Consider the following 25039-nt stretch of genomic DNA (forward strand, 5'->3'; position numbering starts at 1 on the left):
CTACGAGCTGTGGAAGTCTGGTGATCATTCTTGGTTAGTGGATGAGAGCATTGCCCTCGAGTGTGGAGACAACTACTATGAAATGTTCGAGCATCGTCACAACCCTGAGGTCGAGCTATCAGACGCTGAGGTAGTCACCGTGTTCAATACCTTCATCAAGCTGGACCCTGAATCACCGAGGGCTCTATTTCAAGCGTCGGCAAGATGTATTGGCTTGATATCGTTAATATTCATGGAGCCTAGCCGGCGATGGGACATGACGGAGAAGATGTGCAGTGGTGATCAAGGCACCACATACTACCTCGTGATGGATCTTCCCTGTTGGAATATTGTTCACTCATGGGACAATCGGTCTGTTCAAAACCGAGGTGGCCCTAATACCCACTAATATGATGACCTACACCTAAGACACACCAACTCACTCTATAGTCAGTTAGCCTTTTCAATTTCTAGCTACTTAGTGTGTAAGGTCCATTTGACGGCAGAGCCGCCTTCGCGCTTCCAGTTGGCAGAGCTTACCAACAGATGAAACTGGCTTCCGGGAGGCAGAGCCTTCCTACGATAAAGCCCAGACTCTTTGGGATCCTGGGTGGCAGAGCCAACCTACGATAGATCACAACTTATACACTAAGTACTTAGAAACTGGGAGACTAATACTTACAAAATACTTGCTTTATTATAACACAATAGTATCATACAAGAGTACACAATACATCCTCTCTTTATGGCTATCCTAACACTCGTCCTTCTCATCTACTATACTCTCTTGGACGGATGGCATGACAAGAGAGGGGGGCTCTATTTATAGGCAAGGGGTTCCTAGATATTACAACATTATCTAATTTATTTTATTACTAAATCTAGACTGCTCCATGGTAAATATCTTACTCTTGCATAGTGTAGAGCATTCTAGAAGGTTGCCTTGCCTTCTTTCAACACTCCCCCTCAAGGCAAACTTCTTTTCAATGTTGTCCTGCAGACCATGCCGAGTGCCTCTCGAAACTTCTCAAACTTTGCTTTGTTGAGACTTTTTGTGAGTATGTCAGCAGTCTACTCCTCTGTCTTGGTAGGCACCATTATGATCTCACCCTCAAGGACCTTTTCTCTTATGTAGTGATAGTGAACTTTCTATGTGTTTGGTCCTTGCATAAAAGACAAGATTTTCTGCCAAACGAATGGAAGATAAATTATCACAGAAAATCCTTACTTGGTATTCTGTTGGCTGGTGAAGATCCTCCATCAACTGCTTGAGCCAGTTGCTTTCTTGTGCTGCCATTGCTGTTGATCGATACTCTGCTTCGGTACTGGATAATGCCACAGTTGGTTGTCTCTTACAGCACCATGATATAGCTCCAGATCCAAGACTGAAGAAGTATCCCGTAGTCGATCATCGTGTGCCACAATCTCCTGCATAGTCGGCATCACAGTATCCCATCACCAGACAATCATTTGTCTTCTTGTATAGAATACCAAAATTGATGGTGCCTTTAACATACCTGAGGATACGCCTAACTGCATCAAGGTGAGGCTTCTTAGGATTACTCATGTATCGACTAACCACTCCACATATGAAATATCGGGCTGAGGTAATGTAAGATAGATGAGACTCCCGACTAGTTGTCGATACATAGTCACATCCTCCATATCCCTCCCTTTATCTTCTTGTAGCCTCACATTGGGATCCATAGTAGTAGAGATGGGTTTGCAGTCAAGCATTCCGTACCTTTGTAGAAGGTTCTTGGCATATTTCTGTTGGCCCAGAAATAGTCCTTCCTTTGTGCGCTCCACCTCAAGTTCAAGGAAATATTTCAACTCTCCAAGCTTCTTCATTTTAAATCGTATCGAGATATTTTCTCTTGTCCTTTGTATTTCCTCGGAGAAATATCTGGTTATTATCAAGTCATCAACGTAGACTAGAACTATTACTAGTCTCCTTTTTTTCCTTGACAAATAAGCTAGAATCTGATGGAGCAACTTTGAAACCACTTTGCAAAAGAAACTCACCAATCTTCCCGTACCATGCTCGTGGTGCTTGCTTCAAGCCATAAAGAGCCTTCTTTAATTTGCAAACATACTCGAGGTGAATCTTGCTCTCAAAGCCCCTTGGTTGCTCCATGTAGATATCCTTAGATAAGCTCGCCATGTAGAAAAACATTCTTGACATCCATCTGCCACAACTTCCATGACTTGCAAGCGGCCAATGCGAGCAAGACTAGAACAGTTGTGATTTTTGCCACTGGGCTAAATATTTCCTCATAATCCAACCCATACTGTTGAGAGAAACTCCGAGTCACAAGTCGAGCCTTATACCTTTCAACTGAGCCATTTGGACGAGTCTTTGCTTCAACTGCCACAGATGCAGAAGCACATGGAAACACACTCAAGCAAAAAAACTGGACAGCTCGCGTTTAACTAGGCCTTTCCTGTCGGCCCAACTCAGCCAACATAGGCCCAGCAAACTTGGTGTGGATGTTGCTGCAGCCGAAGCGTGTTCAAAACCACTGAATCTAGTCTCAAGCAGCACTTGCTAATATTCCCAATATAAAGCGTGTTCCAGTGAGCACAAAGTCTGAATATTTTGTTGACCTGCGTGGAACGTTTTATATTTGATTGATGCAACTCTGTTATTCAAAAATTATTGTCGTCAATACTATATAATAATTATCTCCTTGTACCTGATAACTAACAGTGCTAAGCACTCGTGAACGACAAACCGACAACATGAGCTATGTCTCCGTGGAAAGACTCTCATGTCTCAAGTCTAAACCAGGAAAGAGTTAACATTCTCCAAAGTTCAGTTTTACTTACAGGGACACACTGTTTTGCTGATCTAAACTTAGTGTGCGTTAGACTCCATAACGGAAGGAGCAATGCCGAACTTGGATTATTCCTGGCCTCCCATCTTTACAGCCATGAGCCATTCATATAGCTTTAAAAAACACGATTCGTGACATGTTGCGGAGAGAAGGGGGTGTCAGGTAGGAAGCCTAGTCGCCCAGACACTAGAGAGCAGTAGAGAGACGAACACGAAAATTGAGACGCATCCAACATTAGATGTATGGAGCTGCATCTGGATGCATATTCCTTCTTTTCATAGAGTACCGATCAGGATGCATACATGCATAGGAAAAATTCACATTTTTTTTTGAGACACTCTAACGCGCATATATTTGCGCATAACAACAAAATCTCAACTGTGTTTATTGTTCAAGACGCACACAAATTTTCACTTTAAAAACCCTTTAAAAAAAGATGCACATAAATTGGCACGTTCTGATTTGACACCACTATAAATAATAATTAACATGAGTATACTTTTGCACATAACAAAAATTATAAAATGTTAGATGCACATATTTTTGTGCGGATAAAAATTATTATACATAAGATACATACGCACACAAATTATCCAGAAAAATGTTGCAAGCACATAATATTTTGCGCTCAAAATTAAGAATGTGCAGAGTAGTACTGTTGTTCAACATGTTGAACTGTACATTTAAAATAGGGCCTTGTTTAGATGCGAAAAGTTTTGAATATAAAGTACTGTAGCACTTTCGTTTGTATTTGATAATTATTATCTCGCCATGGGTTAACTAGGCCCAAAAGATTCGTCTCGCAAATTATAGTCAAACTGTGTAATTAGTTATTTTGTTTAGCTACATTTAATATTTCATGCATGCGTTCAAAGATTCGATGTGACGGAAAATTTTGTAAAATTTTGAAATTTTGAGTGCATCTAAATAAGGGCTATGTTGTGGAGATAAGAGAGTACGGTTCCAGATAATTTAATTAAAATATCTCCCTCCCGCACTTCATACATGCATCGGTGATAGACTGAGTTTATTATGCTCTTCTTGTCTATTATGCATCGGCGAAAATGTCATGCACTTCTTACCGTCATCATGCTAGTGAGCCATATGTTTATTATGCTCTTCTCATGATGATAACTTCTGCTCTGTTTATTTAACTGGAGTTTTGCTCTCTGTCTAGATTCAAATGTATGCAACTTGTGTGTGTTTGCATTGCTTGCTTCCAACAGTTCTGCCCCCTATCAATCATGTTGAGCTTCTATTTTGCTTACTCTCAGGACAAATTTAGGCTACGCATTTACATGAGACTTAAGAGAGTGAACGTCTGCCAATGCACTCAGTTAGTTTGTTGTGTCATTGGGGATGGCTTTGTTTCCATCCGAAACACACGCTAGAGCCTGCTTTGATTGTGCAAGATGAGAACATAGAGCAAACCGCCCCAATATGACTGGAAGACACCATCTCTGAAGCACCAAGACCCTGTTCTGAAAGAAAGAAACCTGGACGTCCTTTGAGGGATTAAATCAACGATTGAGAGCTTTGAGGTAAAAGAAAATGCGCAAGCATCTGAAGTTGCTTTTTTTAGGGGTCATCTGAAGTTGCTTAGAGCATAGACTTCCATTGAGTAGGGCTCATTTTGAAAAATCCCAGCTCACGTCGTCCTAAGGGGGTAGTATTCAGACATCCTCGGCAAATCTAGTGAATGTACATGAAAAACATTTCGATAGTTCAATGGATGCATAGCAAGTAATCACGAGTTTTCTAATGATTTCTCAAATGTGACAAAGAGTAACATAATTTGAGATTATCAAAGGTATATATAAACAAATTTGGAAAACAACCCTTTTACCACGCACTGTCATACGAACTGAGCCCAGCGTAACAAGAACTCAATAATAAAAGCACCACAAAAGTCTAGAATCAATCAACATCTTTGGTTCAACATAACCCAGCGTAACAAGCTAACAAGACCCAACAATGTTATTATGCCAAGCATAAGTTATTAGAGACTCTCCATTCTTTCTTTCTCCTCTAAGCTCTTTTGAATCTCATGAGATTCCCTTAAGTGTGTCAGACATGAAACGTCCCTATTTTGTCTCATTTAATTAGAAACTAAGCATTCAAAAATTTTGAAATTTCAAACAAATCTCAAGTTTTAAGTGAAAAGTTTAGTTTAGACTCTCGAACTATCACAAATGTCTGATCATCAACATTAAACTACAAAATCAGATAACCAGGGCCGTCCCTGTTCAAATCGGGCAAATTTGACCCCTTGAGTTGTTTTAAAGGTGGTTTTTTATTTTGAGAAAATTAAAATTATTCAAGTTTAAACTAAAAAATCATAATTAATTTATTTTAAATTAGAAAAATAAGAAGAAGTGCCAAATTTTTTATAAATATGTAACCTATCTATTAGCACTATATTTACCAATTTTTAAGATCCAATTTTTTCATGTTCTTAGCATTTATTTGCTCGTAGTTATGCATATTATTTTTAATAATAAGATTCAGACAGAGCTCCAACATATAGGAGAAGCCACGGGAGTGAATTAGGATATGGGTGCATGGTGGCGGGGGAGTGTGGGATAAATAGCAGCGAAGAAAAGCATCATGAGGTTGAAGATGTGCTAGTCAATAATGAACATAAAACTATACTATACAAGATAACAATAATGTCTATATAAGAATTGTTGATATATTAAACAAACAACATGATCACTACAATCATAAAACAAACCATAATACACGAAGAGATACATATAGCGGTACCACATCGATACAAGTCGCCATGGCCATCGCTATGAAATTATTATTTACTCCTAGTTATTAGTAGGATGATACTAAACTTTACCCAAATATATTGTCTTCAACGATCTAGGTTGCCATGCATCTTATGTGCATGCTAGACCATATCCAATACCTAGAAGATGTCCATATTATTCATCATTTGGTCATGAAAGAAATCCCCAAGTTGGTCAGCAGTCCAAGCCGCTTGTGAGCCCCCATCCTCCATCACTGGAGCCACATATGAAGTAGTAGCCCCAATCTGTTGGTCACCAGCCCAAGCGGCTACTTGGTTGCTGGTGCTGGTTTGGTTGGCGTGGTAAAGGATGTGTGACTGCACTTGAGCCTGGTTGTTCATTGTGGCGTGCTGGCCACTAGCACCATAGAGGCTTGGGTTGTAGGCACCTCCAGCGAAGCTGAACCCTTCCCAGTTGGAGGTATTATTTTGAGCCAAAGGCTCGGTATCATAGAGGCCGACGTCGTTGATGCTATAGCGTTGCCTACGAGTAGGATTCTCCAGCCTTCGAAAGTACTTCTGGGCATGGCTAGAGACTTGCAGTGGTGTCCTAGTGGTGACGAAGTACCTAGAGATGTTCTTCCAATTGCCACGGCCGTATACTTGCAAACCACGAAGGAATAGCCTGCGGTGGCACAAGATTTAGGATGAAAACATCCGACATGATCCAAAATAGATAAAAATACCACAACTTGAGTATGCAAGAGGATATAAGAATTACTAGAGAATCAATAACCTGTGCTCCGCCTTGGTCCAGAACCTGGTGTTGTGTGCCCTCTCCATCCGAGGAGTAGACTGCCTACGCAGCACCTCCTGTGCGACCCTCCTAACCCCTGTCTCCATTGTTGGATAACCAAGCAGCATGCCCATGTTGTTCATGGCGGAATCCTCCAGAGGAATTTCAAAATTGTTCACAAGATCCCTACCCGTTGTCCCGGAATAGTAGGAGCCGTCACCGGTGCCGCTTTGCATCGTCTCCACCATGAGATCAACATACAAGTGGATTACTTGATGCTTCTCCTTCATGGGGAACATTGTCTGGATCTCATTGACAATGTCACTGTGCTTCTTGCTCATGTCACCTAAGACAATGTTGCTATTGAACCTAGCGATGAGTGATTTCACCATGTTGATCTCAGAGGCACTCCACTCTCCGGTGGACATGGTGGAATCCATGGGGACGAGTGTTGTGTATGTACTATGAAAAAACGCTACCGGCTAGTATGAACTACAAAGAAGGTTGTTCTTGGGATGCAAAGAATGACAAGCACAAAGGCTGTTATTTATAGATCCAGTGGCAAATCTTTTCATCCTGGTTTCAATTAATTAGAGAATCAACCTTGATATCAAGTCAAGTAGTGATTGCTTAATAGTAGGTCAAAGATATCAAGTCATATCTAATATTTTTTTTAAAATATTTTAATGTACTACAGATTTCAGTTTTTCAAGTGAAAGAATAATATAAGAATAAAAAATTACCTAGTGGCTTAACTAATTTAAGGAGAGCAATCCGTTTGTGCATGTGTATGTACAAGGTAGACAGTAGAGACTGCAGGCGAGCAGCCGACTGTTGACAAACCGACGACCTCTATTTGTTTTAGAAAAACCAGCAGCACTGGACTGTACCTAAGTCTGAAACTCTGAATATTGCTAGAGAGCAGGAAACCCCTAATAATGTGCCGATCGAGTACGGAGTATCCTTCAACACCGCCACTAAGGTGCCAAAAGGATGCAGGTACATGTCCTAGAGGCATGGTCACACGCATGGTCGGGCATGACCATACCACCTTGCTAGCAACAGCCGACATTGTCACTCAGGCGGCACACAGGATCGCATGCATCAAGATACTATACGACTGCTCGGTTTCCTGAATCTTATTTGGGTACTATATCAGTTAACTTCATCTTTAGCAGGTTTACTGAATCCAGTACTTCACTATATGCAATAATGCAACTGCCATAGCATATCTCTCTTCCCTCTCTCTCTCTCTCTAACGTGTAATTGATTGTCTTAGATAGTTCTATCTCAAAAATGACCATGAACTGTTTGAATCGTACATGCATATTTTTCTCATGATTTGCATTAAACTAAAAATATATACTTTTTTTCTGATATACATATTTATAGGATCTTTTAAGATATTCTCAAATCAATAAGATTTGATTAAAAATTAGAACCTTTTGCCTCATAGGAGTAATAGGTCATCAAAGTCATTGAAAAATACAAGTCTACACCTATTTCTAAAGCGAATATAGTTTCTACCTAAATTTTTAGTTTAGTCTGTCTCGTATTATTGACAGGTGGGTCTTAGTCTACGACTCGATCACGTAAATCCATACTACAAATTAACGCACGAGCACCAATACGTATCCGACTTGTACCAATTTTGTCTATAGCAAGCCACAGATATAATTGCCTAGTAGATTATAATGTCTATAATATCGAATGATCACATAGATATGTGTACGCCTCTTTTTTTTAGGGAAGATAGGATACTCCAACTAGGGGCAATGCTCAGGGTCACGCGTGTGACCCCGAGTAGAAGTGTCGTAGCATCACTGTTCCTCGGGATTTAGTGTTTTGGACCTAGAACTAATAAATTGGTCCACGTATGTGATCTAGCCGAATTTGTTGCTGGAACAATTTCTTTTTGTTCGGAACAATTTTTCAATTGTTCCAGCAATAAATAAAAATTGTTCCACAACAAAAAAATGTTCTGCAATAAAAAAATATTCCACCTTGTACACGTATGACTTCTAACTTTTGCTCACTAGCAGGGACCACGGAAGTGTCCGTGACACAAAGGTTATCTATAGCAGATTATTTGAAAAAACAAAACAAAAATGCTTTTGTTTAGTACTTGAGCATCCCGGCCCAGCGCACTCTTAACTTGTAAGGCCCAATAACAAAGCCAACACGACCTTAATATCAAAGCCAACATGCCCAATAACAGCGCATGAGGAGGCCTTTCCCGGGCGGCCCAACCTATCCAACATCTGGCCCAGGGAATTCTTGTGGCACACATGACACATCGAGCTCTGAGGGCCGGCAAGAAACTTCTGGCAGCAGGCGCCAGGCGCAAGCGCATCGCAAGCAATGGCGCCGAGTTCGAGCCTGGATTTGGCGATGGCCCCGAGCGTCCTCCTCCACCGCCGCGTGGTCACACACGCCTCCTTCATCCGGGGAAGGGGAAGGGGCGCGAGCGGGAGGAGGAGCAGCAATCTGGCCCTCTCCGCTTCCTCCTCCAACGGTACCTGCCCCCCCTCCTTCGATCCCTTCCCGTATTGCAATAGTTTCGAAATCCTGAATTGCCGGTGTGTTTGCTTCAGTTCAGCTCAATAAATTGGTCTCTCTAAGCTTAAGAACTGGTGCGGAGGGTTGAATCTTGGTCAAACACCGTATGTCAGGGTAGATCCTGGTGTTACTGAACTTTTTCTTGACATGGCTGGTGTTACTGAACTTGGTGTACTCTCTAGGTTGTGCAGGCGTGCGCAAGTGCGTTGTTTCAAGAAATTAAAATTTTGGGTTCTTGATTTCGTACTCCACTTCCAACTCGCTGGAAGTTTAATTTAGTTTTGTCAGCAAGTTCTGCCTGCCTGATACTGAAGTAGCTACAAATAAATTAAGACTTTCGTTTGGGGATGAGTCTCATGCAGAGTTAGATAATTTGAGATCATGATTCATGAAGCTGAATATGTATCTGGGAAACTGACTGACTGACTGTTCCGGCATGCCAACATTTGTTACCCTGTGGTGGGAAATGATTGCCGGTGGAGTTCATGGCGCTGAATGTATAAATCCATCGCGATGCAGGTGCAGCAGTTCCATCCCTGACAAGTGACTCGGATAAGAAGGGCCCTGTGATCATGGAAATTCCACCGGACCAGATCCGAAGGCCACTGATGCGAACACGTGCCAATGATCCAGCCAAGGTGCAAGAGCTCATGGACAGTATTTGTGTCATCGGCCTTCAAGTACCTGTGGGTATCTATATTAATTTCTTTTCCTTTCAAATTATCAACAGTAACTCAACTCTGTGCTAATGCCTATACCTGTTCCATACTTCCACCTTAATGAATTCAATGAATCGCAAAGAAAGCTTTGAACACAAGCAGAGCAGTTTTTCAATTTACTTAATAGTTAATATTTGGTCGAGTTCTTGTCAATATGTCATATTCCCTCCATAATATAACATTATGCCAAAGGTATTGCCGTTCTCTTTAGTATGCGTGGGAGTACCTTTTTTGTTTCAAAAATGTTGCTCTGGTTTTGTTTAGAAATTTACTACTTTAGATGATAGCATGTGGGAAGTATGGCAGTTTGTTCCTCATGATCCAGTCAGAGCCACGCCCATTTATTTTTCATCACAGTTATCTGGGGGGAAAAAAAGGCAGACCTAGTAAAGAATTGCATATTGATGCTGAAAATATATGCAGGTCCACGTAAACTTTTGTTAAACTCATGAAGAGAAGAAAACACCAATTTGATTAGATTGAGCTTTACTAGGATCAGTAAACATCTGGGTCCTGCAGCTGAGCCACATAATGGAGCATGTTGCTGTAGTTTCTAGGCGGGGTAAATTAGATATTAGTTTACATATCATGCTTCTTGAACTAGTATAAATTTACATTCTTGAACTAGTATAAGTTCAGTTGGAGCATGCCTAATCACAGAGTAAACTTTCACAGCATTAGTATTGATGATTTTATGAGGATTCAGACACAAAATCGACATGTAACAAAATGTTGTGTGTTGTTTACTAAGCTGCTGATCGCTAAATAGTGAATAAATATCAGTATTTCATTTGACTGATTTTGTAGCTTCCTTTTCAGTTTCTTTCTTTCTTGATGAGTGTAACTTGCATAAGGTTAGATGCATGAATGCTTCTTCAAGCTGATAGCTCAAGCAGAGATATATATATCTGTATTGGTCTTCCTAGCTTTTTCTTGTGCCAGCTTAAGAGCACATAGTTTAGTCAGAATTTTGTTTCACTTATGGGATCATGTTACAACATTCCAAAGGGCTTGTTGATCATCTATATGTGCCATAGGACACTTTCTCATGCACTGCGAGTGTTGGATTTCCGATGCTGTTGGTTTACTTCCCAATGATTCTTACTTGGCTCAATTTCTTGACTAGGGCAGATTGATGTGCTAGAGGTTGATGGGGTCTACTATGGTGCGTAATCCAGACTCCAGATCCGATTCATGACTCACCCTCTTATCACTTCAAGATCTATATCCATTTACCTTGTGCTGAATATGCTCGTGCGTGATCTTCAGGCTTCTCTGGATGCCACCGCTACGAGGCACACCAGCGCCTTGGTCTCCCAACCATCCGCTGCAAAGTCCGTCGAGGGACGAAAGAAACACTTAGGTCAGACCATCCTCTCAAGCTTGGATTATCACTGCATATTCGAATCACTTGATGCACTGAACTTCAGTCTGCTCTTTCAGGCACCATATGAGATGAGTTGGATGTTATTGGTGACTAAATCAGCTAGAGAGTGATCTGTGTATCTAGAGCTAAAACAAAACCTTTCATCATCTGTAATCGTCCATACTTGTAAATGTTACTCAAACAGATTGGCGAATACTAAGTCTGAACTCAACAGCAAGAGGAAATGTTGACTCATGCCCACACCATTCTTTTTCGGATCGGTGGAACTTCCATTTACATGGAATAGGATGGCTGCATGAGTAACCGAATGCATTGTGATGTTTACTTAATGTCGTTTATCAATTATCATGCTAGTATAAAATATAGCGTTTCAACTGAGGAAAAATGGAGAGGCACACTGAGGCAGCATTTGTCCATGTGGCCCAGAAAAAGGAAACTATTTTTAGCCCAGTATAGTGGGCCGTAATCGCAATCCCGTTAACTTTTGATCCGGCCCAGTTAGCTAATCATTCTTCTCCTCAAAGACACGAGCACTCTCCCCGAAACCACCACTCCGCAAAGCGGCTCGCTTTGCTTTAACACGCGCGCACCCGAACCAAATGCGACGCGCTCCGGAGGAGATGGCGATGGAGTCCGATTCGGCGGCGGTGGAGGAGTGGCGGCGGGCGGAGCGGGATGCGGCTGGGCGCATCCAGAAGATGGAGGTGGAGATAGAAGCCAGAGACAAGGGGAAGGTCTGGAGAGGAGGTGCTCCAGTAGAGGAGGAGAAGGCGGCGGACGGGGTCAGGGGAGAAGGGTTCAGGTGGGAGGAGGGCGGGGCGATCGGTTGGAAGGGGAGGATGCATGGGCACCAGAGGCAGCCGGTCGCGGCGGGGCACCTCCCGTTCTGGAGGCCGGGAGGCGGATACGTGAGCGGCGGGAGGGGAGGGAGAGGAGGGTTTCAGTTTCATCCCCGCCCTTGGTACGCTCGCCGTGTGGTTGCATTGTCCCCGCCTTCTCTTCGGTTTTTTGCATCGATCTGACGCGTTCTTGCTCGTGTTTCGTTAGGTTTCTTGGTGATTCGTGTAGTTGTGCTTGGTGTACAAATCTTTACTGATGAAGTATTTCTTGCCAGTTCTTTGTGGCATTTCGCCTTGTTTTACTGTACATTGTGCTGTGGTGGATTGGTATGCATTTTGGGGAATTGTGCTTTGGCTGTAGGATAGAAATGCTTGTACTCACCCTAGAGATGTTTACAGGTTCTGAAGAAACAATCTTGTTTTAGGTGCGCGTGTGATTTTGGATAATCAGGTCTTACTGTTGCTTCTTGGTACAATTATGGAAGAGAGAATAACACCTGGATTCAGGGCCCTGTGGATTGAATCCTACTACATAGAATATTTTGTTGTTGTTATCAAGAATTCAGAATGCTGGATCTGGATGTTTGATTCCAGATTTACTGGAGACACTATATAGCAGATTACCAATTGTTCTCATGGAGTCCTAGTTGATGTTTAGTGTTCATGATTGCTTTCTTTGAACATTTCTAGTTTATGCTTGTTCTGTTAGTATTGTTGAGATAATTGCATGTGTCTAGCAATAGGGAAGGCTAATTAATTTTTGGTGTCAGCAGCATTGTGCTTTTCTCAGTTTCTGTTATTAGTTCTGTCACTGTTGGGTGTAGATCATGATCTTTGTTAGCCTGATTGAAAATGCTAGACTAAATGTGAGTTCAGTTGCTGCTAAGTCTTCAAAGTTGGCTATAGCTTGTGTTCTTTGGATATCATTATATTTTCTGCAAATACCTCCAATAAACCTGTATTATACAGTGGCATCATTATTAGCTTGTGGATGTGTTTGCCGAATGTAATTTGTCTCTGAATTTGTGCTTATAAAGTGTTATTGTCTTTTATTACATTTTCAAGGAACCTGCAGCACCACAAATTGGACATCTCTAACAAACCTGAAGTATATGGTGGTGCAATTATCATCTGCAATGGTTTGACTAAGCGTCAGTTCTTCGAACAGAAACATTTTGCCCTTCCTGGTTATGCTGCAACTTTTATAAAGAAGATCAGAGCTGGTATGCTTCTCTTTCTGTTTGAGCATGAAGAGAGAAAACTCTATGGAGTGTTTGAGGCAACTTCAGATGGAGCATTGAACATTCTTCCAGATTCATGTGCTTCATTGTGCAAGTTTCGACCAGCGCAGGTAAGTATGCTTTTGCTTTTGGCTTCTTCTCATGGTTTTACCAGTTTACTGGTCCATTTTCTTTGGCAAGCTCAATTATGCATTGCTTCCTATGAATCTTTTCTGTGATTTCATAGTCCTTTTTGTTGCTTTGTTCTGGTTTTATCATGTGTGAATGTGCTGATAAAGGCTCTTCTATTTTTCATGCTTGCTCTATGAAATTCAGGTTCTTTTCAGAAGAGTTTGGTTTTGTAAGCCCCTAACTGAAGCTGAATTTTCTGATGTCATCAAAGGAAATTGTCTCCTCCCTCAAAGGTCTTTCTTTGGTATATCATACCAACAGGTTTGCTGTTTCTAATTTATGATGTGATTCAGCTATTGTCCTTAGTTAGAACCTCCTTGCTAGTTGCTACTGATTTGAGGATTCTCTCATGCATAGGTTTTGGATCTTGTGGACTTATTTGCTTCAAGAATGATCAGGCTTCAGCCCTACCAAAAACCAAAATCAAGAGTTTTACAGGATTACAAAATCTCTCTGGCTCGTACTGGTCGAGAGTTCAGTTTATATACTCATAGCAGTGCCTCCTTTAGTCGTTCGTCTTCCATGTTCTGCAACAACAGAATCTCTTTACCAAATAGCCCCTTCATGTATGCCAAACACAATGGCAAGCATCCTGCTCGTAAACATGAGTCTCCTCTTCAGCCTTGGCATAAGCATGCTGTCTTCAAGGCACAAGATATCTTAGAAAAAAGCAAACCAGATGATGCTGATTATATACCACTTGAGCTAGATGGTTGTAACTCTGACAGTGATGCAAATCAGTCAACTTTGATGGGGACTGTAAGCTTCCATTCAACCATGGAGAGTAACATCAGCTGTGAAAATCAAGTTCCCAAACCATTTAATGGAAAACACAATGAGGATGATAGGTGTAGTCCTCTTGTGCTGAACCAACGGTTCATTTCTGAAAGTGAAACTGGTCACAACAGTGTATTTGCGCACATTATGAAAGAGAGCAAATCAGAGTTGCAGGCTAAGGGGTGCAAACGAAAGGCAATCGTCCAGCTTGATGAACTCTCAGATGTCTTATCCCCTACAATAGCTTGCAATGTGGCAAAAAAAGTATCATTTAGCTGTGGTGGCAATGGAATTTCTGTTACTTCTGATAAAGCATCACACGGGCGGACACTTTCTGGAGTACAACCGAACAGAGAAGCAGTTCTAAAAGGGAGGAAGGAACAGATTGGTTTTTCACCTGGAGACATTCAAAGCAAGGTGAGAGATGCTTCAGCAAAGAGTAAGCTGATGAGGCCATCCTTTGCAGAACGACTTAGGAATCAGCATGCTCAGAGCCGTGCCAGAAATAGCGATTTGCAGGTGACTCAATCTGGTATCAAGTTGACATCCACACTTCTCGCGGATGAGGACTGAGGGTAGAAGGGACCGTACTTTTTAGCCCAACAGTGACGATGTTGTGATATAAGGAGCTGATGACCACAGTATGTTGTACTAACGCTTTTTGCCTCGTGGAATTTCTGGAGATAACCCTATGAGTAGTGTAACTTAGGAACTACGCGCTTTTGCCACGCAATGCTCGAGCTGCTGTAAATAGACCGTGTTAGCTATCGCATTGTTACCTTCCAGTTGATTTAGTTCAGAACTGAATTCAGTGTTCGGAGCCATAATCTGTAAGGAGATCTTCATATGCTTCTAACTTGTGGTTGGCTAAGATTATGTAGGCACTCTGCTGATAAGATGCTATCTCCTACGTGAATTTTACTTGCAGGCTGTTTCCTGGCATATTCTTTTCAGTGAAAGTGATTGGTGCTTTACTCTCATCTGTTCTTGTGATGATGATGATGATGTCCAGACATGGATTTGATATGATATAATCCATGGCAGGCTTGTGATGCTCAGATATGAATGCTTTGTTATTGACATCATGACATGAACGTCCACTAGTTAGTGGCACTACATATTGGCGTTAAACCCATGCAATATAATCTAGTGCAATCGAGATTAGAACTGGGTCCAATTTCAAAGACAGTTTTGAGCTTTGACACATAGTACTCCACAAGCGATCAACGCTAGTGGTAGAACCACTGAAACCAAGATATCATAATGTCATCCAAATGCAAGATTCTAGATTTATATTTAACGTGCACCTGCCAAAGTTATTTCCTTATTCATAAACTCTCTCAACAAATATCCATCTGTATACTTGCACCCAAGAAATAATAAAAATTAGTGTTTATTCACAAACTATTTTTTGAGAAAGGACCTCTGAGTATTGCTCTACAAACTACTGGGGGAAAAAAAGAGGAAATGTTCAGACATTCTGGCGATGGGCTGGACAGTGGACACCGGGAGAAAAAAAAAAGGCATGCCCAGCCCAGCACGAGACCTCGAGACACTCGCTCACGCGCAACGGCCACGCCACCGACCTCTTCTTCTGCGGTTCTGCCCCAGTTCCCCACTTCCGCCGCCGAACCCGTACCACGCCGCCGAAGAACGCCGGCAGCCTCGGGCAACCCTGCCCTTGCAGTAACTGTCGTCGTCCACCTCCCCCCGCGCCCTCTACTATACTGGGTTGGCGCGGGAACGGAGGACCCATCCGTACACGGCATTGATCGACTCCTTCCGTTGTTACTTGGTGGTAAGGAACCCTAACTTGCGCGGATGAATTTTCCGGGAAGGCCTTTTTCTGTGGGTTGTTTTGGCTGCTCCGAGAAGCCAAACCCGAAGCTTTCTTCAACCCATGAGTTAGTAGCAGATTCTTTTGCTGCGTGGTAGAGTGGCTAGTTTGATCATCCATCCATCCATCCTTGGTTCTGCTCTGGTTCGATAAGCAATAGGCTATTCTCCTTCATCAGCGAGGGCAGGATCGATCGGTCCAGATTCCAGTCAGAGGACTGAGAACCCTTGGTGCGGGGAATGTTTTTTTTTTTTTGCGAAAATGTTGGGGATTCAACAAAAACCCCGGGCACCACGGCAGAAACCCGCCCCTGTTAATCGCAGTTCAATTTCGAGTGTCACGAGTTTTCTTGGGATCGCGATTCCTTGGAATGTAGGTTGAGTTGCTCATCGTATGTAAGATTATGGACCCCAAACAGCAAAGGGAAGGCCAATTGTGTGCATTTTTATGGCTTTTCTTAAAAAGATTTATCATGCAGTTTTCCTGTTTTCAATTCTAAGTAAAAATGGAAACCACATCTATGATGTTGTCAATCTTGTGTGTTCCTTTTCATATTTGAGCTTGGTAGTCCTTGATATACAAATCTTCATTCAATACACAACAACACACAGCTGCTGTTTACCTGAGATTGTCTTCTTTTCAACTCGAGTGATATGCTGTTGTTTTATGTATTGGTTGCAATTCTTTCCCTGCAATACCTGCAGCAGCCAAGGAAGCATTTGGTCTATTTTCAGCTTGTTTTTTGGTTGTAATGTTGCTTTGCTTACCCTTTTCATTGCCAATTTACATGTTACCAAGGAATTCAGTGAGTTTTGGAATGGTGAAGACACAGAGTAAGGAATATTCAGCCTTTGGTGGTGCAGTTTTTCTGTGCAACCAATTGACCAGGAAGGAGTGCTTTAACAAGAAAATCTTTGGCCTCTCTCCTTACTGTGCTGATTTCGTAGAGAAAGTTAAAGCTGGCACAACTTTATTCTTATATGATGTTGAGCAGTGTAAGCTTCATGGGGTTTTTGAAGCAACTTCAGATGGAGCTGTGAACATTATTCCTGATGCATATGGAAGGCGGTATCCTTCTCAGGCATGAATACTTTTGAGACTTGCTGATTATTGTCTTTTAGGTCAAATAATCCAGTGCTTTCATGTATTTTTCAATGAAGTTGTGATATCCCACATGGAACACATGTTTCTCTCTATTTTATGTTTTCAAACTAATTTCATAGCTATCTCATTGTACAATATTGCAAGTAAATCTCATACTGCTCTTCCTGAGATATTATGAAACGTGATAATTTATGTTCATGTTGCATTTCTCTGAGTCCAGATACGTTTCAAAAGGATTTGGTTTTGCAAGCCTTTGATGGAAGGTGAATTTCGAGATGCTGTCCAGAACTATTCCGTAAAAAACAAGTTTAGTTATGGTTTGTCACATCAACAGGTCTGCTCCACCGTCTTCTCGTGTTCTATCAATATGCTTAGCTACTGACCTCACGATGTTACTGTTATACAGGTTGCAAAGCTTCTTCACTTGTTTTCTTCACGAAACAGGTTGCAACTTTGTCAGAATCCAAGATTAAAAGATGACCTCCCAAAGGAGCTTGAAACTTTTCTGGTTAAAGTAATTGATGTGCAGTCCAGTCCAACCAGCAGTTCATGTGGTTCATTCAAAAGCCCCTGTCAAACATGTTCCTCGTCCACTCTGGGTGACAAATTAACTGATTCTGCGTCATTAGTGCAGAGAGGACTGCAATCGGACATCTCTGATGTGGCTAAGTCCAAGAGCTCACAACCTCCCCTGCACACTGGAGCAGATACGGCCACGGTCACAATACCTAGCAACCAAGAAGCAATGCATGACAAATCTACTGATGACTTTATACCACTTCCGCAGGAGGAAGATACTTTAGAAGGTGTTGATGATCTGTTTGGGTTGCTAAAAGATGAGAGCCCCTCTTCTGAATCTAAAGGTAGCAGTGACTCTGAAGACCATACTACTTTCCACCATGTTTGTGTTAGGAAGGAGAAGGAAGATGGATGCGACCCGCCAATGTTAAATTCGAAGCTCCGCTCTGACAGTGAAGGGCGAACAAGTGTGTTTTCTCGGTTAATGAAAACACATAAAACTTATATCCAAGGAAAAAGGTCCAACACCGAAGCATCTCCACCAATAAGTGTTCAGTCTTTCAATCCCCTTTCTCAGAGGGAAAAAAAGCAGAAGGCACAGCATAGCAAGCCATTTCCATGTCAAATGCTGTTTATGCCTTCAAGTGATAGGCTGAACAGACTTCCAGCATCTAATCGTTCATTTGTCTGGAGAAGATCCACCAAGTATTCTGGGGGGAAACAGAATGAAATTCAGACGTGCCTAGAGCCATTGCTTTGTGAGGATGGAAATAAATGGGATGTGTCTGCCAAACAACCTGTCAGATTCAACAGCTGCAAAAAGTCATTTGTTCCTAAAGGTTGCTCGAAGTTGACGGACTCATGTGACAATGAACTACATATGTCTGCAGTGTTTGCTGGAGAACATGACAGCAGCGAGGTTAATGTTAAAGAAGAAATGAGAACCTCTTCCATGAATGTTAAGCAGCATGCTGACGATTCATATGTTGAAGGAGGGGATCCGGATTTTTACAGTGAGGATGTTGAGGGAACAGGAGCGAAGAAGAGGCAAGCAACTTCATCCTTCCCTCAAGAATGTCCAAGTGCCACTGCATTGGTTCCTAAAGGCAGCAATACTTTCGATATGCTTGCAATAACTGATGAAAATCCTATAGAGAAGGGCATCATTTTATCGTGTAAGGATGCACATAGTCAGTTAGCTAGACCATATTTTGAAACCAAGGTGCTCCTTCAAGATGAGCAACAACAAATCTTTCAAGGTTCCTTTGAATACATTGAAGAAATCACAAGTGATTCATCATTGATTCTTGAAAGTTCCACAATCATGGACACATTGGGCAAGCATGGTTTTGGTGATACGAAGACTTCGTTGAAAGACGAAATGCAGAGCCATGTGGTTGCTGGTCATTTGGGAACTGAAACATCCCTCCAACAGAAAGAAAGCCAAAGCATTAGGAGCTGCCACAGAGTGGTTAAAGGTGATAAAATATTGCTCATGGGAAAATATGAAACCATGGATATCTTGCCCAACCATGATGAAGATTGTGAAAACAAGAAGAGTTTGCCTTCTGATGGAAGTGGTAGGCTTGTTACCTCTTGTAACCTTGAAACCGAAATGCCCCTGCTGCAGAAACAAACTGCAAATATTCAGAGCTGTTCTGAAGTAGTTCATGATTATGAAGTGTTGATTCCAGAAATCTCTAAAGTGATGTTTCCCAAGTTCGATGCAGACTCTGGAAACAAGGGTACAAGTATGGGTTCTGGTTATCCAGAAGCGGAATGCCATCTTGTTAAAAGCTGTCAAGAAGCTGTGCCTAGTGATGTTACACCAGTTCTTGAAGGCTGTGGGCCTCTTATTAACTTCCCAGTGTTCCATGTAGATAGTGCCAAAAATATTATCTTATTGGATGAAACTTCAGAGCATCTGTCTACTGATCATCAAGGTACTGTTATGCTTTCTCAGGTCGAACATTACCGCAGCTGCTGTGGTGATACTTCATCTGTTCTAGAATATTCCACTGTGGACACAAGTGCTGAGGATGGAGATAGTGAACACAAGAACTCATTTGATCTGAAAGATGATGAAAGTCTGTATTTGGTGACTGATTGGAAAGATCATAGAAACACTGCCAACACTTCCTCATCTTACGGAAGTCGCAGTTGCGCACCTACTGAATATCAGGAATGCAGCAAACACATGCTGCTTAAAGAGGAGCAGCACCAAAATTTCCAAGACAACTCTAATCCTCTGGACTCGTTTGCAGTCTTATCGGAAGGCTGTGGAAGCAAGAGTGGGATATCAGTTGATAGAACATCTCTCCATCTGGTTGCTGATCTTCTGGGGATGGGCTCGGAGTCCAGAACAAGTTTCATCAATGACTCCTCAAATGGACCTAATAGGACTTTCAGTACCTCTGCTTTCGGTGTTGAAACTACGGACCACACCGCCAACGGATCAGGAGCCTATGCAGAGCCGCCCATACTTCAGCATGATCCTGGGGAAGCCATGGAACAGCTGTGACCGTCACTCTGCATGCACAACCTGTGACCGTCACCCAGCTTGAGAGGAGCTTATCTAACCAGAGCATTTGGCATTATGCAGTGAATTGCCCTGTGTTGTTAGAATGTTACTAGAACCGTTGTCTGTTGTTAAGAGTATTATCATCCCTAGCAGAGCATAAATTCGAACCACGGGAAGTTAAGAAAAATAGTGAACCTGGTGTTGTGTAGTAGCTGTTTACTTGTTTACTATTCCGAACCTATGTAATGCAGACGGTGAAGACCGAATTAACATCGTAATTGCCAGATGTGTATCCGTGTGTGTACGGAAAATGTGGAGACGACTCTGCTAATGCTTGATTGCCCATATTGTTATGTTGGGGACAGACCATGTTGATCCCTGATGGGGAGGATGGCGGTGCCATCGTGATCACATTGTCTGGGTCCTGTTGTCGATTGGCAACCGACAACACGCACCATCGTCAAATCTGGTGTCGTCGGCGCTGCCGTGTTGCGATTCGCACACCTGCTGGGTTGCGGGTCGACGATGTGCGCGCACGGCGTGTCGTCGTGTCGTGCGTACCCGCCTGCGCTGCTGGCCGCGCCAGTTCGTTCGTCCCTGTCTGCGCGGCGGGCGCCAGCCGCCAGGTCGGGCGGGGCAAGGGAGCCCCGTTCTGGGTGCCGGGGGCGTGCAACAGCCACGGCCGCTGCCTAGCGCGAGGAGGAGCGCGCGGGGCAGTGGATGGACAATGGTTGCCATGGCCTGGGCTCGGCAGGCGGCGGGACGGGCGCGCACCGTGCTCTCGTGAGCCCGCCGGTAGGGTGGTGCAGCGCGCCGCCGCCGAGCGGTCGGCGGTCGCCGAGGGGAGTTTGGCTGGGAGCTCGTGGCGGTCGTGCCACGGCATGTGCGCCGTGCCGCGGCAACGCGGGGTGCCCCGGTGGGTCAGGAGTTGCGACCCGGGCACGGGCTGACGAGCGGCGAACAGCCAGCGAGCGAGACGGGCGTCAGCTCCGTCAAGTTGGCACGGAGCAGCGAGCGCGCCGTGCGTGGTGGTTCAAGGCGGCACCAGTCGGCTGCCTCTGCTTCGCTTGGGCCGTTTGCGCCCTGCTGGTCAGAGGTATGGACAGCTACGTACAACTGTACAAGTGGCACGCGTGTGGGCGCATCTGAATCAGATAGATTTGCTAGATTGAAGCGGACACTTCTGTCAGCATGAAGCGAGAACCTTCGTATGCCAACATAAACCAGCGATTCAAAGATGGCAGAGTTCCCTTCGTCCACTGTTCTACTCTAAATGTCATTATGTCAGGTTAAATTAAATAATTCTACAACATGATGGCACATTCGTGTCCCGCAAATGTTTTCGTGTCCACCACATTGGATATCCCCCCTATAATATGCCATCCGATTCTTCTTCAAGATTCGCGCTCCGCTCCTACGTGGCACGCGGCAGTGCACTTAAACATGCTGACATCAGATTGGCTGCTAGCTTAACCTCCTTGCGGTCAACAATGTCTAGAAGACCCGTTCACATTGTACCTGAGTTTTCTGGATACGACTCTTCTTCTCCCTCCTCTTGCGGCCAACCTCCGACCAGATCTCCACCGGCTGCCTCCCTCTCCGCCTCCGGCGACCTTGTCAGCGACGAGACGGGGCGGGGCTCACCCTCCACTTATACATCTTCGTTACAGATCATATCTTGCTGTTATCGCCATTGCCATCGCCGCTCTCATCTCGTCGGATTTGTGACCTCGCACATCGGTCTTGTTGGCCACGGTGCGGGAAGTGACGCTCTCGTCGGCTTCGATCTTCAGGAGACATCGGTGAGCCTAAATAATCTTTTCCCCTTTCTAGAACTGGAGATGCTTTGTTCTGTTGTGCACAAATCGATCCACCACCACTCATCTCCGGCCATCTGTCCATCCTCACAACATCATCTCCGGCACGATCCCCTCCAGAACCACGTATCCTTCCTGTGGAACATATGAACAAATCCCTACTGCTGCCTTCTTTTCAATCCAATATTCGGTATGCGTTGATGCTTGTTGCGCTTTTTTTTTAATCCCAAGCAGAGTCCTGGTTGCTTTTGTCGGTACTACTACTCTCATCTTCCCGTCCTCCCCTTTTGTTTATTGTTCTAGAGTTCTTGCGGGTGATCTCGAGTTTTGTCTCTGATCGGTTGTGGATTCTTGTTGATATAGAGTTTCAGATTTTGATTTCTCGTACATACATCACATTGAAATTCAGATGGGCCGTCATTATTCAGTTAACTGCAGATCTGGTGCTGCTTGATTATCAGCTCTCCAGTGAGGATGATAACTCGGAGGTCAGATCCCATTATTTTGTTCAATTGGAGGTATGCCTTCTCTCTCCTCTGTTCAATTGGAGATCTAGTTAGTTTAGACTGGATACAGTTTTGTATAACATAATTGGAGCATTATTTCAGCACCTTCATCAGTACAGCTTATGCTTATCCAGTACATCCTGCTTGGGAATTTGTTTTTATGGAATAGTGTTTTCTAAAATATTTTATATTGTAGTCATGTAGGATGGTCCTATGATACACTTTTTCTCTATTTTATTATATAGATAAGCAAGTTTTCTTGCTCTATATGGTAGATAAACTAAACTGTGCTTTTACTTGACACTTCCATGTACAGAAGGTGGAGGTCAAATGACTACAATTCGTCTTGGCTAAGGGGTTCCTTGAAGCTCGAGGCTCCTCAATTTGATTCTTCACCCTAGGATGCTTAGATAATATTATTTTTTATTGTATTTGGATGTCCACAGTTGTATGTACTATTAATATGATGTGTTTGGAAATAAGAATTACATATAAAGATTGGCAGTTCTCATTATCATTTATTTTAAAGTAATCATTATGTTTCAATTAGCACTCATGTGGTAAACCTCATTATTGAGTTACAAGATGCCTAGCTCATGTGTACGTTACATCCACTCACAGAAATATTGGAGTTACTCAAAATGGACCTTTTCGTCGTGATCTTTTACAGATAATTTATCAACTATCAGGTGCATTTTAGTATGTCATCATGTGAAGGCTTGATACAAGACCAACTTGTTACTAGCTGTAATAGGAGGAAACATACACGTCATATACTTACTTGAGTGGACAGTATTAGTCCTATTTCAGTGTGTCAACATGTACATCATATACTCTACTAGTAGTAAATAAAAGTAGTGATTGTATACTGGACACAATGCTCATATTGAGTTCAAATTTAATAAGATTACAATGCGTGTATTATTGGTTCCAAATATAAAAGAGCATCAGTTTTACATACGCATACCGGTAACATAATTAAGGCAACTTGAACGGTTACTTCAACTGCATAAGTTCTAAAATGCACTTTGTTTTCTTCTTGGCTGGGTTCTCTTCCTCTGGCCACTCTGATGCTTTAGTGCTTGGATCATCGGCTTGGCACGCTGCAGATTTCTTAGTGCTTGCAATCCATGATTTTAGTCCTGTGTTTGGTGGCCTTCCACCGAATATTGTTCGGGGAGGACAGGATGTGGGCTTCGAGGTTGGCCAAGAAGTTGTTGCATCTTTAACTTCACCAATTTGTTGACCTGATGTCTCACTTACCATGGAATTGCCAATTACTTCTTCAATTGTTTTACCAAAAGAGACGAGTCGTCCCTTGTCATCCACCTTGGTAAGTTCACAAGCTTTTGCCAGAAGCATCTTTCTCTGCATATTATGCGATTGCTGCTCCAAGGCAGAAGATATCGATGTTTCTTTACATGGTATGTGCCCTTCCTTTGTCCATCTTCTCATTATGTTTCCAGCTGGGATTTCCATTTTGTCCAGATGGACGAGGACCTGTTTTTGTTTTATATAGTTTTCAGTACAATTTTATCATTGCAACACTTTTACAAATCCAATTTAATAATTCATCACTCACCTTGAGAGTATGGCGGCAAAGCATGCCCATATGTTCGTAGAAACCACATTCACAACTGATCTTATTATCTCCTTCTAGCTTCACCCTGAAATGCTTAGCATCTATTTCCTCTTCGTTCTTTGTGTCTACTAAAATGAACTCACTATCATTGATCCTCTTAAATATGGCAAATGATCCTGACTCAAATAGCTCATCACAGAATTTCTCATACATTGCTCTTGTGTACACCGTGCTTGCGTGGCGCTCTATTGGAACCCCTACTCTTAGCTTTTTTCTGAGAACCTGTTATAGGAGAGATTGGACCGAACAATTAGTGTCTGCACAGTTATTATCATGGTTTAGTGAGATTTACTCATGCCAAATATCATTTTCTATTTTCTGCTTATCACATACCTGTTTAGTAGAATGCTGCTCTTTTCCTTCCTGGTCGTGTCTGTCGCTCTGCAGCTCATTGAATTTACTCACAAAAAGGTACAGAATATGTCCATGAAATATGGTTTAGCCCATTTGTCCCGGTGCTTGAACAACCTCTTCAAGTACTTGTTCTTGACAAGGCGGTATTCCTTTAGTAGTTTTACCCATTCATTCTCGAACCTTCTTATGTCAATCTCATCAGTTATTAGTTTATTGAATTCACGCTTGAACTTCTTACGTTTTGAGTAGATGTTCCCAAGCTTCTTTTTTGCATCCTTCAGCACGTGCCACCTGCACCATCTGTGCCTTGTAGTCCGTAGTGTTGATTTTATCGCCTTTGCCATGGCGGCACACTGGTCTGCATAGTAATCGACAATGTAGGTGTCAATCTACTTAAGCATTGCACTACTAGTTGTGATGTTTTCAGGCTGGTATATTTACAAGATAAAACTACTGGATACAATGATCTGCTGAGGATGATACGATAGGTTGTACCTGTTAGCATTGTCAGGGGAGCTTTACCATTCATTATTTCTACAAAATTTGTGAATGCCCATTCGAAATCAATTATTTTCTCAGATGTTAGAAGCACCCCTCCGAACACTATTGACTGGAAATGGTTGTTTACACCAACGAAAAGACCAAATGGCAGGCTGTAAAGGTTTGTCCTGTAGGTTGTATCAAATGTTATGCTCGT

The 25039-nt window shown here is 42.7% G+C and overlaps 5 protein-coding genes across 8 annotated transcripts; 3 read left to right on the forward strand and 2 right to left on the reverse strand.

The window, feature by feature from the left end:
• Nucleotides 1-5733: 5733 nt before the first annotated feature.
• On the reverse strand, nucleotides 5734-6789 carry LOC120669043. The gene is made up of 2 exons (XM_039948869.1): nucleotides 6350-6789; nucleotides 5734-6238 (listed from the first exon to the last, which is right to left on the reverse strand). The coding sequence occupies exons 1-2, from the start codon at nucleotides 6787-6789 to the stop codon at nucleotides 5734-5736; spliced, it is 945 nt and encodes a 314-aa protein (XP_039804803.1).
• Nucleotides 6790-8649: 1860 nt separating this feature from the next.
• Nucleotides 8650-11284, forward strand: LOC120670044 (sulfiredoxin, chloroplastic/mitochondrial-like). Its single transcript, XM_039950022.1, has 5 exons — nucleotides 8650-8864; nucleotides 9428-9594; nucleotides 10759-10792; nucleotides 10897-10990; nucleotides 11071-11284. The coding sequence occupies exons 1-5, from the start codon at nucleotides 8711-8713 to the stop codon at nucleotides 11084-11086; spliced, it is 465 nt and encodes a 154-aa protein (XP_039805956.1). The 5' UTR covers nucleotides 8650-8710; the 3' UTR covers nucleotides 11087-11284.
• Nucleotides 11285-11463: 179 nt separating this feature from the next.
• Nucleotides 11464-14995, forward strand: LOC120670043. Its single transcript, XM_039950020.1, has 4 exons — nucleotides 11464-11975; nucleotides 12919-13204; nucleotides 13410-13526; nucleotides 13623-14995. The coding sequence occupies exons 1-4, from the start codon at nucleotides 11614-11616 to the stop codon at nucleotides 14613-14615; spliced, it is 1758 nt and encodes a 585-aa protein (XP_039805954.1). The 5' UTR covers nucleotides 11464-11613; the 3' UTR covers nucleotides 14616-14995.
• Nucleotides 14996-15587: 592 nt separating this feature from the next.
• Nucleotides 15588-20342, forward strand: LOC120670086. 3 transcript variants are annotated; one of them, XM_039950078.1, is made up of 4 exons: nucleotides 15588-15840; nucleotides 16686-16960; nucleotides 17204-17317; nucleotides 17390-20342. In XM_039950078.1, exons 2-4 carry the CDS (start codon nucleotides 16697-16699, stop codon nucleotides 20021-20023), a joined length of 3012 nt encoding a protein of 1003 aa, XP_039806012.1. In that variant the 5' UTR covers nucleotides 15588-15840; nucleotides 16686-16696; the 3' UTR covers nucleotides 20024-20342. The 3 variants fall into 3 exon arrangements, with proteins under 3 accessions (XP_039806012.1, XP_039806010.1, XP_039806011.1); XM_039950077.1 differs by having other exon boundaries at nucleotides 15703-15840; nucleotides 16678-16960; XM_039950076.1 differs by having other exon boundaries at nucleotides 15590-16960.
• A 2849-nt stretch (nucleotides 20343-23191) lies between these two features.
• Nucleotides 23192-25026, reverse strand: LOC120671252 (protein FAR-RED ELONGATED HYPOCOTYL 3-like). 2 transcript variants are annotated; one of them, XR_005673568.1, is made up of 4 exons: nucleotides 24838-25026; nucleotides 24322-24700; nucleotides 23929-24210; nucleotides 23192-23846 (listed from the first exon to the last, which is right to left on the reverse strand). XR_005673568.1 is itself a non-coding variant. In XM_039951542.1 (2 exons), exons 1-2 carry the CDS (start codon nucleotides 24139-24141, stop codon nucleotides 23343-23345), a joined length of 717 nt encoding a protein of 238 aa, XP_039807476.1. In that variant the 5' UTR covers nucleotides 24142-24299; the 3' UTR covers nucleotides 23192-23342. The 2 variants fall into 2 exon arrangements, 1 of the variants encoding a protein (XP_039807476.1); XM_039951542.1 differs by lacking the exons at nucleotides 24322-24700; nucleotides 24838-25026 and having other exon boundaries at nucleotides 23929-24299.
• Between the last annotated feature and the right edge of the window lie 13 nt (nucleotides 25027-25039).

Source organism: Panicum virgatum, chromosome 4N, assembly GCF_016808335.1.
Source record: "Panicum virgatum strain AP13 chromosome 4N, P.virgatum_v5, whole genome shotgun sequence".
NCBI classification, from domain to species: Eukaryota; Viridiplantae; Streptophyta; class Magnoliopsida; order Poales; family Poaceae; genus Panicum; species Panicum virgatum.